Source organism: Cebus imitator, unplaced genomic scaffold (genome assembly GCF_001604975.1).
Source record: "Cebus imitator isolate Cc_AM_T3 unplaced genomic scaffold, Cebus_imitator-1.0 Scaffold416, whole genome shotgun sequence".
Classification (NCBI taxonomy): Eukaryota; Metazoa; Chordata; class Mammalia; order Primates; family Cebidae; genus Cebus; species Cebus imitator.
Genome location: NW_016107731.1, coordinates 946,355 through 960,885, shown reverse-complemented (window position 1 = coordinate 960,885; position 14,531 = coordinate 946,355). Strand labels below are relative to the sequence as shown.

At 40.4% G+C, this 14,531-nt stretch overlaps 1 protein-coding gene and 1 non-coding gene across 2 annotated transcripts in view; both read left to right on the top strand.

The window, feature by feature from the left end:
• AGBL1 (ATP/GTP binding protein like 1) overlaps positions 1-14,531 on the top strand; it is a 401,609-nt gene that overhangs the window by 14,949 nt on the left and 372,129 nt on the right. Inside the window, exon 9 of the mRNA XM_017509472.2 lies at positions 7,970-8,114. Coding sequence (XP_017364961.1) covers positions 7,970-8,114 — 145 coding nt within the window. The remainder of the gene's footprint in view (positions 1-7,969; positions 8,115-14,531) is intronic.
• On the top strand, positions 4,173-4,281 carry LOC119468360. Its single transcript, XR_005197020.1, has one exon. It is a non-coding gene; the product is annotated as a U6 spliceosomal RNA (small nuclear RNA).

Genomic DNA, 14,531 nt, shown 5'->3' with positions numbered 1-14,531 from the left:
CAATGTCCAGTGCCCTGACCTTCAGAGGTATAAGCATATACACTGGCACCCACAGTAGACCTCAAGAAATACCTTTGGATTTGCTGAAAGATAGTGTATCTTCATTTAACCACATTAAACTCTTAGATCTTGTTGTTAGGTATTAGCAGCCATAGAGAGTCTACCTGTGATTAGTGAGTCAAGCCTTACCTGTGTGTGCTGAACCCAGAGAGCGAAATGTCTGAGGTGTTGTATTTTGTTCCTGTCTACCCTGTGCTTTAGTTTTCCAAAGTACAAGAGGGTGATAAATACATGCAAGTCACTCCTCCCCACAGCAAGGTGATTTTGTGAAAAAAATAAATAAATAAAAAAGGGAGGAGTTTCAAAATTCATCTTCAATCCTTGATCGGTTGCCAGTGTCATCCATTTATCCTGCAAAGTTATGATGAACTTTAAACTCTCCATAGATTTTGATGAAAGAAATGCATTCTAGATGTCTAGATTGCTTATGTGTACATTTTCTTCAGATGAAAAATACGATTCAAATTTAAAAGAAAATAAGGATAGGAATTACTATGAGACGTAGAATATATGTAATTAATTATTAGTTCAGTGCTAGTTTCTTATAAAAACTGGGAGAGGAGTGCTTGCTTTTTTAAATAGAGTAAGTTTCATCTCTTTCTGAAGTTACTAGAGGTCTCTAAGAAAAAAGTATGATCAGACATTTTAGAGTTTAGGGCAGTTGTCACTATTGAAAAGAAACAGAATATACCCTTATGCCTCTTGGCTTTTGAGGCTTTGAGGATAGGAGTATTAATGGATGGGAAAGGTCAAGAATCTTGTTGCTGTATCAGATACAAAGGCAAAAATCGCCATAGAGATAATGACAGTCTGCAGGACACAGAGCCAGGCTGACTAGCAGCCTATAATAAAAGAGTTGGAAGTATTCAATCCCTGATCTATTAGGATATGAATCTGAAGAGTATTTTTTTACATCCTTTAGAAAAATTGCAACATATTATGACTTTGTTGGTTTTCCATTCACCTAAATGGCAACTGCTCTCCGGCTCACCTATCTGAAGACTCTCAGGACCTTTCTTACGGTTCAGAGAGATTTAGATTAAAAATCACCTCAAGGTGATAGCCTGCAACTGCAAGAAAAAAATATGAAAACCTACGTTTGGACCTTGGTGTGTCAAGAATGACTTTTAGTGTTCTCTGAAAATAGTTATTCCCAGGAAATGTGGAAGATCCAGCTTAAAGGTGGCTTGGACCTGAAAGTTAGTAAGAGATTGGACAAACATAACATTTTACATTATTTCCTAATGGGATGCATAGATGTCTTATTGGAGGATGCTCCTCTTGGAACTATGGAATAAGAAGGCTCAGGGGACCCACATATTTCTCAAAAGAAGCAAGAAGCACACTTTCAAAAGCTCAGCTTTGACCTAAGGAGAACCAATGCTGATAGCTTTTAGATCTATTAACAAGACAATTATTATATGATTAAAGAGTAACAGAGGGGTAAGAAAAAAACCATGAATGTATAATGTAATTCCTTTTTCATACTCCAGCCATGAATACAACAGAGATGAATGGATAAGATTGCTACATTGTAATGTGGTTTGTTTTATAATTATGCACCATGTCGTGTTACCATATTTCCAATAATGTGATGTAACAACAGGATAGATCTGTGTCATCTCTATTCAGTCACAAATTAGAACACATCTCTCAATTATAAAATGATGCCTTAGATTATACAATATCTCTCTCCCTATTTACCTATCCTGATCTTTGAGTTGATTTGCTTTAGAAGAGTTCTTTGCTTCTCTCCTGCCTGTATTAGCTCTTGTTGTTAATTTGGGAGAACCTTACTTTCCTATTGCCTTGTCTCTAATATATCTTGAGAAACGATGCTCTATTTCTAGAATGCTGTTCAAGTCCCAGGTATGGTGCCATGTTTTAAGAGGATGCCAGGGTGCTCCTTGTGGGGAGAACTGTGAGCTGAGGTACCTGAGTATGGATATGGAAGGGTGAAAGGAAAAAGAACATTCAGAAGAAATGGGGTTTGCATTTGCATTTTCTCTCAGAAGTTGAACTTGACAACAATGATGAGCGGTGAAGGATGTGGGCTGACTACTCTGTGGGGCCAGTCGTCATCAGATGCAAAGTCTCCAAACTATGTTGATAATGTGTCAGTAATCCAGATATGTGTGTATGTGTTCTTACTAGATTAGTTTATGCATTTTAAAAAAGTGTATATGCCTGACTATACTAATGTATTACGCACGTAAGAAAACATACAAAAAAGAGTTTTAAAATAGGAGAAAAAGATGAAACAAATAATGGTTTATGTCTACCTTATGGTTACATCTTTATGCTATTTATAGCTCCTGGCACACTAGAATTTTGCCATGGAGTTTACCATTAGGTATAGCTATAAATGGTCTTTTTGGTAATTTTGAGGAATTTTGATTAGCTTTCTAGATCTGATTAGATTATTTTAACAAAAATCAGAATTACCCCAAAAGACCTAAAATATTGGGGTAGGCCATGTCCATGCTGCCATTTTCTGGTCATTTTGATTGCAATTTAATGTTACCATCTACAGATGACTTCTAAGCAGGTTTTCTTTTAAAAAGTAATTGTCTATTTTGCGAGGTTTAGTTTAATTTAGAATATAATCTGGAAATCAGAGTAAGCTTCTAGAAACTTAAATACCTTGCCAGAAGCTAAAAGCAAAAGAAAAAGAAAGGGAGCTAGCTGTTCCCATTTCTTCCCCTGGAGACCTCTCCCATGCAACCATCGATACTTAACTAACATATAAAAACCGTAGATGCAGAATTTAATGTGTTTTTCATACTCCAGCCCTGCAATACAACAGTGATGAGTGGATAGATTGCTGCACCTTCATCTTCTGTTTTATAATTACCCATCACATTAGGTTGACATCGAGACAGCCATGCCAATCCCCATATTAAACAGTAGACAACTTAATTTCTTTGTTACTATCTAGATAATAGTCATTTTAAGGAGAAATTCTGATATTTTCTGCCTGTGGTCAGTTGATCATTCTGCCCCAGCCCCAGAACACCTCTACCCCTTCTATTCCACACCCTGCTCTTCCCCACCTTGAAGACCAGTAGGCTGGAAAATAAAAAATGCCTCTCGAGAAGGAGGAATAGTAATGGGCAGATTCATTTTTCCCTGCCTCTCATAAAAGGAAGCCAGGACCCTTTTAGTTTATCTTTTATTTAGTTTCCTGTGGTCTGCTCCTTCCTCTAATGTACACAGCCTCCCACCTTTTTGAATTCTCTCCCAGCTCTGGTCTAAAGTAATTTTGGTGCTGAAGGGCAGAGGGAGGGAAGCTGCACGCTTAGAGTGGCCATGTAATACACAACGGCTGATCTCTTCTGACGTTTATCTCCGCTCGTGAGAGGAGATGGAACAGCTCACTCATGAAGATGAATGTCACACAAGAGCTCTGCCATCACACATCCTTCCGCGGGATCTCCGGAGAGAGATTTGGTGTTATATGGAATATTAGAAACGCTGCAGACACAGGGAAGCCTGGCAGCTTGGCTGCTCTGCCTTATTAGATCCTGTTAAGTGAAATGATGCACCTTGTTAAACTGAGCCATTGTCATGATAAGATTATCTAATCCATTCTCCATCATGGCATTTGCTTATGTTATGCACCCACTGGAAAAAAAATGACTTTCCAGCATATTTTTAAGTACAAATGAAAATAGCCTGAGTTCATAACTATGCCTTTGTGTACTTCGTTCCTTGCTTCATTGAAGTCTTTATGATGATAAAACTGCAGATTCTTCCAAAGATAAATGGTTCAGGGAATAGAAGAGCAAACAAAAATCCTTTTAGCTGTGAAGTTGCTGGATGTTCCCTGCCCAGGTCATCTTTGACCCCAGATGACCAATAGGATCCAGCTAATCGTCAAGAGCACACCTGATTTTCACCAGGCTGCTTCTCCACCTAGATGAACAGATTGGAGAGGGGAAGTTCTTTGACTGAAACTTCCACCACTTATGAATGGTGTGACCTTGGGCAAATTCGACCAACTTCTTTAACCTCAGATGCTTCATCTTAAAATGGGGTAATAATGGTATCTACGTAATAGAAGCGTTTTGAAGATAAAATGATGAGATAAAACACATGTAAAGATTAGAACAGTGCTCACTTCGGCAGCACATGTACTAAAAAATTGGAACGATACAGAGAAGATTAGCATGGCCCCTGCGCAAGGATGACACACAAATTCGTGAAGTGTTCCATTGGAAAAAAAAAAAAAAGATTAGAACAGTGTCTGGTGCACAGTAGGTGTTCAATGAATGCTATCAATTATTTTTAATAATGAGTAAAAACATCTTAATTGTATCAAATACCAATGATAAAAAATCATAGTATATGGATCATTTTATTAGCTCTCATCTGAATTATTTTACACTTTTTTTTCTGTTATTTTAAACTCTAAGTTCATCGAGAGCTCTGATTTATGAAGATTAAAACTTCAGATTCTTACTTGCTACATTGGGCATAAGACATCTTGTTCTTTTTTATCCATTCCTAAGAAGCAGGTGATATATATATAAAAAAAATCTTAGTTTCTGAGCTAAGCCTGCAACTGGGGTTGAATCCTGTTTACTGTATTTGTGTGGAATTCCCGTAGACACTTAACCTCTGTGAGCCTTAATTTCCATCTGTAAAATGTGTATAATAATTAATACTCACCTTGAAAGGATGCCATTAAGATTGGAAATAAAATACATTGAGCATCCTAATTATTACTCCTGGAGTCTTAGGTCCACTTATTGTATAAATTTTAACTGCATAGCTGCTATGTCCAGGCAATGTGGGAAGCATGAGGATAAATGAATAAGCAGGTCCCTGCCATAAAGTATTGGTCATGAGAGGACGAGTGATAAGGCCACTATCAGGGAAGGCTTCCTGAAGGAGGAAACACTTGAGTTGAATCTTGAAGGAGTAAGACTTCACTAAATAAGAAAGATGGAAAGGGCTTTCCATACAAAGCAAGTACATGGGAACAGTTTAACATGGGAAGGGTGAACATTGCTGTCTTGCAAACATCGCTTGATATGTCCACATCATAACTGGGAAACGAAAAGAACTTGTTGATGGGATCTCACTTTATCACGGATGAATTGAATTGTGGCAAGCCAGGTGTTTCACTTTAGAGATTTGTCAAACATTTGGCTTTGAAGAAGGTGATCTTGGGAAAGTTTAAAGGCCTCTGCAGAGGAAGGTGTGCTGGAAGTGGAGTCATCTCCTGGACAAGTCCTGCTATAAGGTGGCTGCCAGGAGACTCCAGTGGGGATGCCTGACATTTGTTTTAGGTTCAGCCAGAGTTTAGACCCCAGACCAGGATTCTAACTAAATTTCCTTTAGCTGAAAGTCATTCTAAATAAGGTGACATTCAGGTTTTTTTTTTTTTTTTTTTTTTTTTTTTTTTTTTTTTTTTTGTTTTTTTTTTTTTTTTTTTTTTTTTTTGGAATTCCAGCTGTGTGCAACCATCCTGGAGAAGGCTGACTTGTTGGTAGGGAGCTATTAGTCTTGCTCAGGAGAATTTAACATCACCATGTACAGGGGTAGCATGTTAGGTGAGAGAGAGTGTGTGAGTGAGAGTGTGTGTGTGGTGTGTGCATGTTGGGGATGAGAAGGCAGATTTGACATAGTCAAAACTACCATTTGAATTCCTTACACGTCCCTTAAATCTTGAGCCCATGGAAGCTCAAGGGCTAGGGATTAGCCTATTTTATTTCTCTTTCCATTTCGCTGCAGCTGCTCTTTCCTTGGAGTGCAGGTGTGGTCTGAATGAGGGTAAGAACGTAGAGATAAATACATGGATCTTATTTTTTCTCTCTCTTTCTTGCTCTCTCCTGTTGTTGAATGTGATGAGGTTGAGTTTGCATAGGCTAAATGTGCTTGTGATGTGACTTCAGTGTATTAAATAGTGCAGTGGGGAACCTGAAAAGAAGGAAGGCCCGTGCCGAATAAGACCACCCCTACTGGCCCTCAGGGATACCTATTATTCTTGAGTCAAGCTGCAGGCTCTGTCTCCACTGTTTGTAGGTGAAGAACTGGGGACAGTGAGGCACAAGGTGCCTGTTTCCGTCAGCCTTTACATTGATGAATATGTGCATATGTGTGTGTGCACTCACACATATATGCTTACAAGTGAGGCACTCTTCCATGCTTTGATTGGTTATTCCTGGCTCATTTTATTTCAATTGCTGTTTCCTGTAAAGAGGAGTAATTGACTAGCATTTTTTGTTCAGCAAGATGTAAACTGAGTGTATATTTGCACGGAGCCTTTACAAGGGAAATCAGAAAGCAAAAATGAGGTAGAGCATATGTAACTTGCATGCTTTCTGAGCCACCATCTGCTTCTTTACATATTTTCTAATAACCAGAGTCATAGCTTTTGGAGAAACTTCAGAACTTTGGGGCAATCTGGCACAGTAGACCCAATTGGGCGTTGAGATTCACATCACACCATGTGGGAAGACACCCTTTTGAAATTTCTATTTCTGTAGGCACAAAGGAAACGGATTCTATGAATACAATGCCAAAAACCTGGGTGTGACGGCCACTTGGGGCTTACGTTGCTACGGTGTGCGCCCCTTCCCCTAGCGTGACCAAGATTCCAGGTTGCCGTGTTGACAGAAGCCGAGACAAGATAAAGGCAGCAGGCCATAATCAGTGCGTTACCAGCTTCCCTTAGCCCCGGTCCTTGTTGTATAAATTTTGAAAAGCCACAAAAGCGTGAGAAATAAAATAGTAGATTTCCTGTCTCTTTCTTCCATGGTTGCTTTTTGCTTAGGCTGGGAGTGGCGTGAAAGTAGCAAAAAGGCAGAAACCCATGTTTACCATGTGATAACCCATGTTTTTTATATTTCTCAAGAACACACAAGAATAATCACCTACTATTTCTTCCCTTCCCCTTCCGTTTCCCCCAATAAAACCAAAAGCACAACGGACTAGTAAGGCAGCGTTGTAAATGTTCAAAGGTGGAATTACATCTCTTGGTGTCCGGGGGTATTTTGCATTATAATGCAGCCTTGATGGTAACATTTCTCAGGAAAGCCTGCGCAGCTGTCTCAGCATCAGCTGGCAGCGTGTGGGGAAAATATTGCTCGGAATGGACTTTTGGGTGCAATTTTCTTTGATACGGTTCTCTGAAGTATCAAAATTGGTTCTTCATCTTTGATAAAGGAAAATGTGCACTCTCAAGCCTTAAGAAGCTGAGCCACATTTGAGGTGACAAATATATTCCTTTGGGAAGAAAGTATTGTACAGTAGAAAGAACAAAGCCTTTACAGCCAGAGAGATCTGGGTCTCAGTCTGGTATCTACCATTTAGCCTGAAGCCCTTTGGCAAATTAATTTTTTTAAGCTTTTGTTTCATCATCCTGCTGATGGGTTGCTGCAAAATAACATAAGATGACGTATGTTAAACGTTGATTTGGACCTCGATATATCATATGATTGCTCATAAGTCTACTTGGCAGATGGAGGGGAAAGGAAGGAGGTGTACCCTATGTGGTCTGGGGAGAGACAGGGATTAGGGGAACCCAAATTTGGGTAATGAGGTTTTATGTCTGCAACGAAAACCCTGGAAAAACATAACTGTTCACATTTTCCTTGATTTTCTAGCTCAATGACTGTATAGCCCTCATTTTCAGACAGAGCTAGGAAAGACCTGTAGCATATATGGCAGAATTGAGAGGCAGACAGGCCAGGCTCCACGTTGCTGAACTGACTCATGACCTGGCAGTCAATTCACTTGTACATTTCCCTTTTCTCAATCTCACCCACAGACATGTTTCAAGTGAAGGCCGTTGTGTGCGTACAGTACATAGCACATGAAATTTACAGCACCTAGGACCCTAAGTGAGCCCGTACCGACTCCTACCTCTCCTTGATTTTCTTCTCTTTCCCTCTCTCTTTAGAAACCACTATCGGCAGAGTAGAGCTGCTGCAGGCGGAGCATCTGGAAAGTGCTACTACACCCTCACCTTTGCTGTCAGCTTCCCACACGATGAGGATGTCTGCTACCTGGCCTACCACTACCCCTATACCTACACAGCCCTCATGGTAACTGCCTGCTTACAGCGTCGCTCCAGCAGGACTGAAGGGGCTCTCCGAGGTTTTCCTGAGAACATCTAGGAGACCCTGACATCCTAATGGGGGGTGTAGAGGGGTGTAGGGAAACTATAGCCTTCCTAAGGGAGCCAGGCTGTGTTGTCACTGACTTGGTGGCTTACTATGTGTCCCATCTTCTTCCCTGGACAGAGTGCAAGGCTGGGCCTTGATCAGTGACATTCTGAAGGCCCGAGTGGTCTGCAAGTTGGGGCAGGACATGGGGACATTTCTTAAGAGCCTATCTTTAAAAAGTCAAGTTAAGTATGAAGTAGGTTGGAGGTGTATGAGGAGTAAGACCATACAAGTAAGCTGAGATGCAAATCTGAAGAAAATTCAATGGTTCAGAGCAGGGGAGAAGGCAAGAAGGTAGAACTTGGGAAACTTAGGAGTCTGCGTGCAAGCAGCCACGCCAGCATCTCCAGTGCTTCCGATGGCTGTGAGCTGGAGGCCGCTGGAAGGATCCAGGGTGGAAGAGAAAAGTTTGGCAATAAAACACTAGATCCTTGCAACAGAGAACCACAATCTTTTTTTATGAGGGAGTGCAGGAGAAGTCAGCGAGGGCTCACAGTTAGCGTTTCTGTCTTCCATAAGGCCCTGCAAAAAGTTCGCAAGGCAATCCTGAGCAAATGGACTGCTTAAACCATGCAGTTTTCTGTCATTTGAAAAAGCTGGCAAACTATCCCTTACCACTAGCCGTTTCATGGATATCCTGAGGATAAACGAGCTCCAGTATCTTCTATAAAGCACTTTCATCTTCAGTGTTCATGTAAAATGTTATTAGCATATTTATAATCATATGTGTGTATAGGAGTATCTATGTCACTTCGCCTGAAGGATGTGCGTTTTCATTTTAAGGCTGTGATAAGGAGTTGGAAAAGATAATAACCAAGGACATCTTTTCCTTCAAAAGGCATGTGCAGGTATAAATGGAAATTTTTCTCATAGAGAAGGCATATCTTGAACCACTTGGCTCACCGCTTCGTGAAAGTGCATCTGTCCTCTTCTCCGTCTGCTGTCTTGCCTAAAGAGAGATTTTTACTGTTTTCCAGATTGCAAAAGAGACACAACTAGTATTATTTGTGTATCACACTCAGAGAGCTCAAGAAGTTAATCCAAGTCATGTGCATCACAAGCTAGGCTGTAACAAGCCACATTTGTTATAAAACATGTTTTGTTGCCTTTAGGGACACAGAACAGGCAAGATTCATGATTCCCTTCAACAGCTGTTTTTACAGTCTTGCCTGTGAAACACTGCACATGAAAAGCCTACTGTGGGCTGGGCACAGTGGCTCACTCCTGTAATCTTAGCACTTTGGGAGGGCAACGTGAGAGGATTGCTTGAGCCCAGAGTTCAAGACCAGTCTGGGCAGCATGGTGAAACCCCATCTCTACAAAAAATACAAAAATTAGCGTGTGGCTGTAGACCCAACTAGTTAGAAGGCTGAGATGGAGGATCACTTTAGCTCAGGAGGTTGAGGCTGCAGTGAGCCAGGATCGCACAACTGCATTCCCTCATGGGCAACAGAGTGATACTCACAAAAACAAGACAAAAAAACAGAAAAGAAAAAAAAGTCAGGCCAGGCGCAGTGGCTCATGCCTGTAATCCCAGCACTTTGGGAGGCCGAGGAGGGCGGATCACAAGGTCAAGAGATCGAGACCATTCTTGCCATGATGAAACCCCGTCTCTACTAAAAATTCAAAAATTAGCCGGGTGTGGTGGCACATGCCTGTAGTCCCAGCTACTCGGAAGGCTGAGGCGGAAGAATCGCTTGAACCCAGGAGGCAGAGGTTGCAGTGAGCTGAGATTGTGCCACTGCACTCCAGCCTGGTGACAGAGCAAGACTTTGTCTCAAAACAAAACAAAACAAAACAAAACAAAAAAAACGTCTACTAGGGAAGGGGATTAATTTTTAAATATGTGTTATGTGTCTGCCTTTCCCATTGGGTAAGGGATCATGGATCTAGGACACTGTTCTTTTCACTTTTTATAATATCTTGGACTCTGATAAGGTTCCTGATCTCTGATAAGGTTCCTGGTGGGCATTCGTCTAAAGCATTAGAACTCGAAGAGGTTGGGGAAGTTGTCTAATTCACCCTTAACGTTTAAAGATGCAAAAACTGAGGCCAGAAGTCCCACCGTTAGCTAGCAGCCATCCAGGAACCGGCCGTCAGCCTTTGAGGTCTATTCCGGTGGTCTTTCTACTTCACTGTAGTAAAGTGTAGAAGAAATTCAGAATTTCTGCTCTGGGGTCAGATCAGTGTCCTTGCTGGCTATGGCACTCATAAGCTACTAAAACATGCAATCCTGTTTTACGAGTACGTGTAGTCATCATTGTGTGATGATACAGACATCTCTAATGGTTGAATTCAAATCTCCAACCCACAGTTTATATCTTTAATTCTGAGTGCTGTGGATGTGGTTCAGCTGAGGGATAATGTCTCTTTCCAAACATAGTCTAATTCTTACCCCAAGAGGCTCTGATGGATTCTTGCTAGGTGCCTACAGGCTGATTCAAATTGTGTAACCCTTTCAACCCAGCCTTGACTTGATGACACTTGGTTGTTTATCTCCTGCCTCTGGGCCTGGTTACCTTCTGGACACAGATTCAGATCAGAGCACAGGGTCTAAAGTTTGCAGTTGATAAATAACTCTAAGAGCCACCCAGTGTGGGTGGGGAGGGGGTCAATGAGGAGATGATTTCATCTTAAAAGGAAACAAAAACACGAAAAAGAGGACCCCTCTCTCCACCAGTCACGTAGTTTCACTGAGAGGGAAAGAGAGTCTTGTTAATTAATGCTTATTGGCTTGTTACTGTTAACATTAATAACTATTACTTTTCCTATTAATTACAATAAGCTATAACTGCTTATGACTTTTGTTGTTACTTGTAGCCTATTGACTATGAATGTCTTCCACCAGGGAAGTTTGTAGAGAGTTAATGAGAAAGTGGGATAACTTATTTCTCCTAAATGAGCAAAACAGGGTTAGAAAGATAATTTGTTACTTGAAAGTGACAAATGTGTATTCTCAGTTTAAGGTTTTACGTTTCCAATAACTCATGGTCTTTGTCCTCTCTAGGCTTAAGACAATAATTGACTCTGTGACTTCTCTTAAAAAAACCCTTCCTCCCATCATGGACAGAAGGAGCACATTCTGTAATGCACACTAGTCATTTTTATTTTTGGACATGTCCTGAGGAGAAACAGTTTTTCTTCCAACAGATCAGTGATAAATTAAATGTGAATGATACCCCAAGGGCAAAATTAACTGTATGTTTGGGGGTTATGGTGAGGGGTAGAAAATACGTTTCCATGTGGAATTCATAATTTGCAAGTCTCTTATAATATGGATTACATTTAATAATTACAGACATTTTTATAGCAAAACACTTGTATGTTGGATGTTTTTCAACATGAATACACTTTAGAAACTTTCAAGATTGTATTATTCTCTTATAATAAGGGAATTAGTATTTGGTTCTTTCAAGTGGATATCTTCCAGATGCTTGCCAGCAAGTCTATTAGTACTTGTTCATATTATAGTGTTAACATACAGCTAAAAGAAAGAAATACACTATTGTAATTCTGAAGCATACAAAAAGAGCTATATTTTAATCAGCTGTATCAAGTTATCCATAATTGTAATGATTGTTAAAGTGTTAGCAATACTCGTTAAAGTATTAGAATTATGTTATAAATAGCCCCTAGGTAGCCAGTAGTATTGGTTGAAAATGGGACCCCAAGAGAGTTTCTGATGAATATTTTAGGAGGTAAAAAATTGAAATCTCACTGAGAACTTATAACTGCATGAATTGACAAGAGACAAAAAAAAAAAAAAAAAGTGGCCATTAATAGGGTCCAGGTATTGGGAGAGCTTGAGGATCTTAAAGAATAAGAGCAGAATTTTTACCAGACACATATACCCACTGTGTAAGATATGAATACTGTTATCTCCAGAGATGGTGGTGGCGGGGGCGGGGGAGGGTAAGAGAGAGAGAGACATGGAGAAAAGAAAGAAAGAAATGAATTAGAATGCCCCATGCACAAAATCTTATAAATGACTCAATAAAGGAGTTTAAGAAGTGTCAAGTGGAAAATGTTGACACGTATATGCAGCAGATCAAAGATGCAATGAGCAGGTCATAAATCAACACTGTCATGTAATCAATAGACAGAGATCCGTCCTTGTATGGGCCAAGCAAAAGACAGGCCTCAGTAAAGGTTCTTGATGTTGAGGAGGTGAACATGGAAAGCCATTCTGAGGAGCCAACATGTTCGTGAATGGTAAAGTCTTTGACCACAAGGACATCTGAATTCCAGGGTCTTGGGCAGAATGAAAGAAAGCTTTGAGGTCAGACAGGCCTGGATTTTAGTCTAGGTGTTGAGTTTCCTTGCTGTGTAGCCACGGGCAAGCTGTTTAACTTCTCTTAGCCTTGGTTTTCTCGTCTGTAACATTGGAAACAAAAAAGCAGCGACTACACAGGCTATTTTGAAGATTAAATAATTGCTATATGGAAAATTTTAGCAGTGTCTCTGTCTGGTAAGCAATATTAGATGGTAACCATTGAAGCATTTATTATTTTTTAAGATGATGTGTGATTATTTTCTCTCTTGGACTGATTGGAAGATGCCCATTCCATAATGTATACTAAAATTAACACTTTGTAAAAACAAATCCAGATGAAAGACCCCCCCTCCAAAATTACAAAGACTAATGATGATTTTCTTAGGGTCTTTGATTACGATTGTTTTTTTTTCTTACTCTCTTTTCCAAATCATCATACTGTGGCTTTGTTTGTTGTTTATGGACAAGGAATATTAAAACGATCTTTTCTTTATAATTGGCAAATCTGTGAGCAGATATCTAGAGATTAATCTTTTTTCACATTTTTAAAGTTAAATTCCTTTAACTTGGGGAGTGTAATATTGGCAGACTGGGACTGCTTGAGAAAGCTCATCAGAACATCCCTGCAGCATGTTCTTGTAGCTTTTATTTAGCTTAAGGGTGTTATTTGTTCTTGTGGTAAGACGTCTTTGATTCTCTGATGAGTGTATTTAAGTGACAACTGAGATCTAGGCAGTATACAAATAAAATAGGCCATCTCCTTAGGAATGGGCTTTCTTCTAAATTAGGGGAACAGAGAGTGCAGCCGTGTAGGGATCAACAATAGAAAATGAATGATTTTTGAGTACATAGTGCTTCACACTTTATCAGTAGCCATCAGCAGGTTACCCTGCTGAGGTCAAGGAAGTCTTTCATTGAAGTTTTAAGGGAGTAGTTGATAAAGGAAAGGGACACTGAGGACTCCTGTGGAGAGACACAGGATGAAGCTGCAGGCTAAGGTTATCAGCTTGGTATGTTCACAGACAGTATTTTCTTTTAAGAAGTCAGTCTCTCTGGGGGTTCCCACAATTGCCTTGAACTCATTCATGATTTCATAAAGAAACCCACCCTTGTGGCTTCCACAGGGCTGTAATTACACTCAGTTGGCACATACATTCAGAGGTCCCACTTTTCTCGTCAATGATCCCCACAATATCCAGTTAGGCGTAACTTTTCTGGGCTTGAGGTGGGAGACCATTGTTAGAAGAACAGTACAAAAACATTTTTGCAAAAGGAAATCCAACAGAAATTTATATTTGGTTTACTTCTAGCAATCTTTTGTATGACTGAAGCCAAAATAATACCCTAAAAGTAGAAGTGTTAGTTACTTGCTGGACCTGGTGGCAGGTCCAACAGGAGGGAGATTTCACTGAGGGGTGCGGGGAGATTGATCTGTGAATTGCAGTTCACAGAAAATGAGTGATATGGTTTGGCTGAGTCCCCACCCAAATCTCATCTTGAATTGTAGCTCCCATAATTCTCATGTGTCATGGGAGGGATCCAGTGGGAGGTAATTGAGTCATGGGGACAGGTCTTTCCAATGCTACTCTCGTGATAGTGAATGATTTTCGTGAGATCTGATGGTTTTATAAAGGGGGGTTCCCTTGCACACGTTGTCTTGCCTGCTGCCATGTAAGACTTGTCTTTGCCCTTCTTTTACCTTCCACCCTGATTGTGAGGCCTTCCCAACCATGTGGAACTGTGAATCCATTAATTCAGTGTTATTATGAGCTACGATGACTACACTATGTAATAGATCACCAGACCTTATTCCTCTTGTCTAATTGAAATGTTGTACCCTTTCACCAACATCTCTCCATTCCTCCCCCTTGTTCCCACTCCTCCAGGCCCTGGTCACCACCATTCCCCTCTCTACTTCTGTGAGTTTGACTTTTTTAGATTCCATGTGTAGTGAGATCACGTGATGTATTTGTCTCTCTGTGCCCAGCATTTCACTTGGTGTATGTCCTTCAGGCTCATCCATG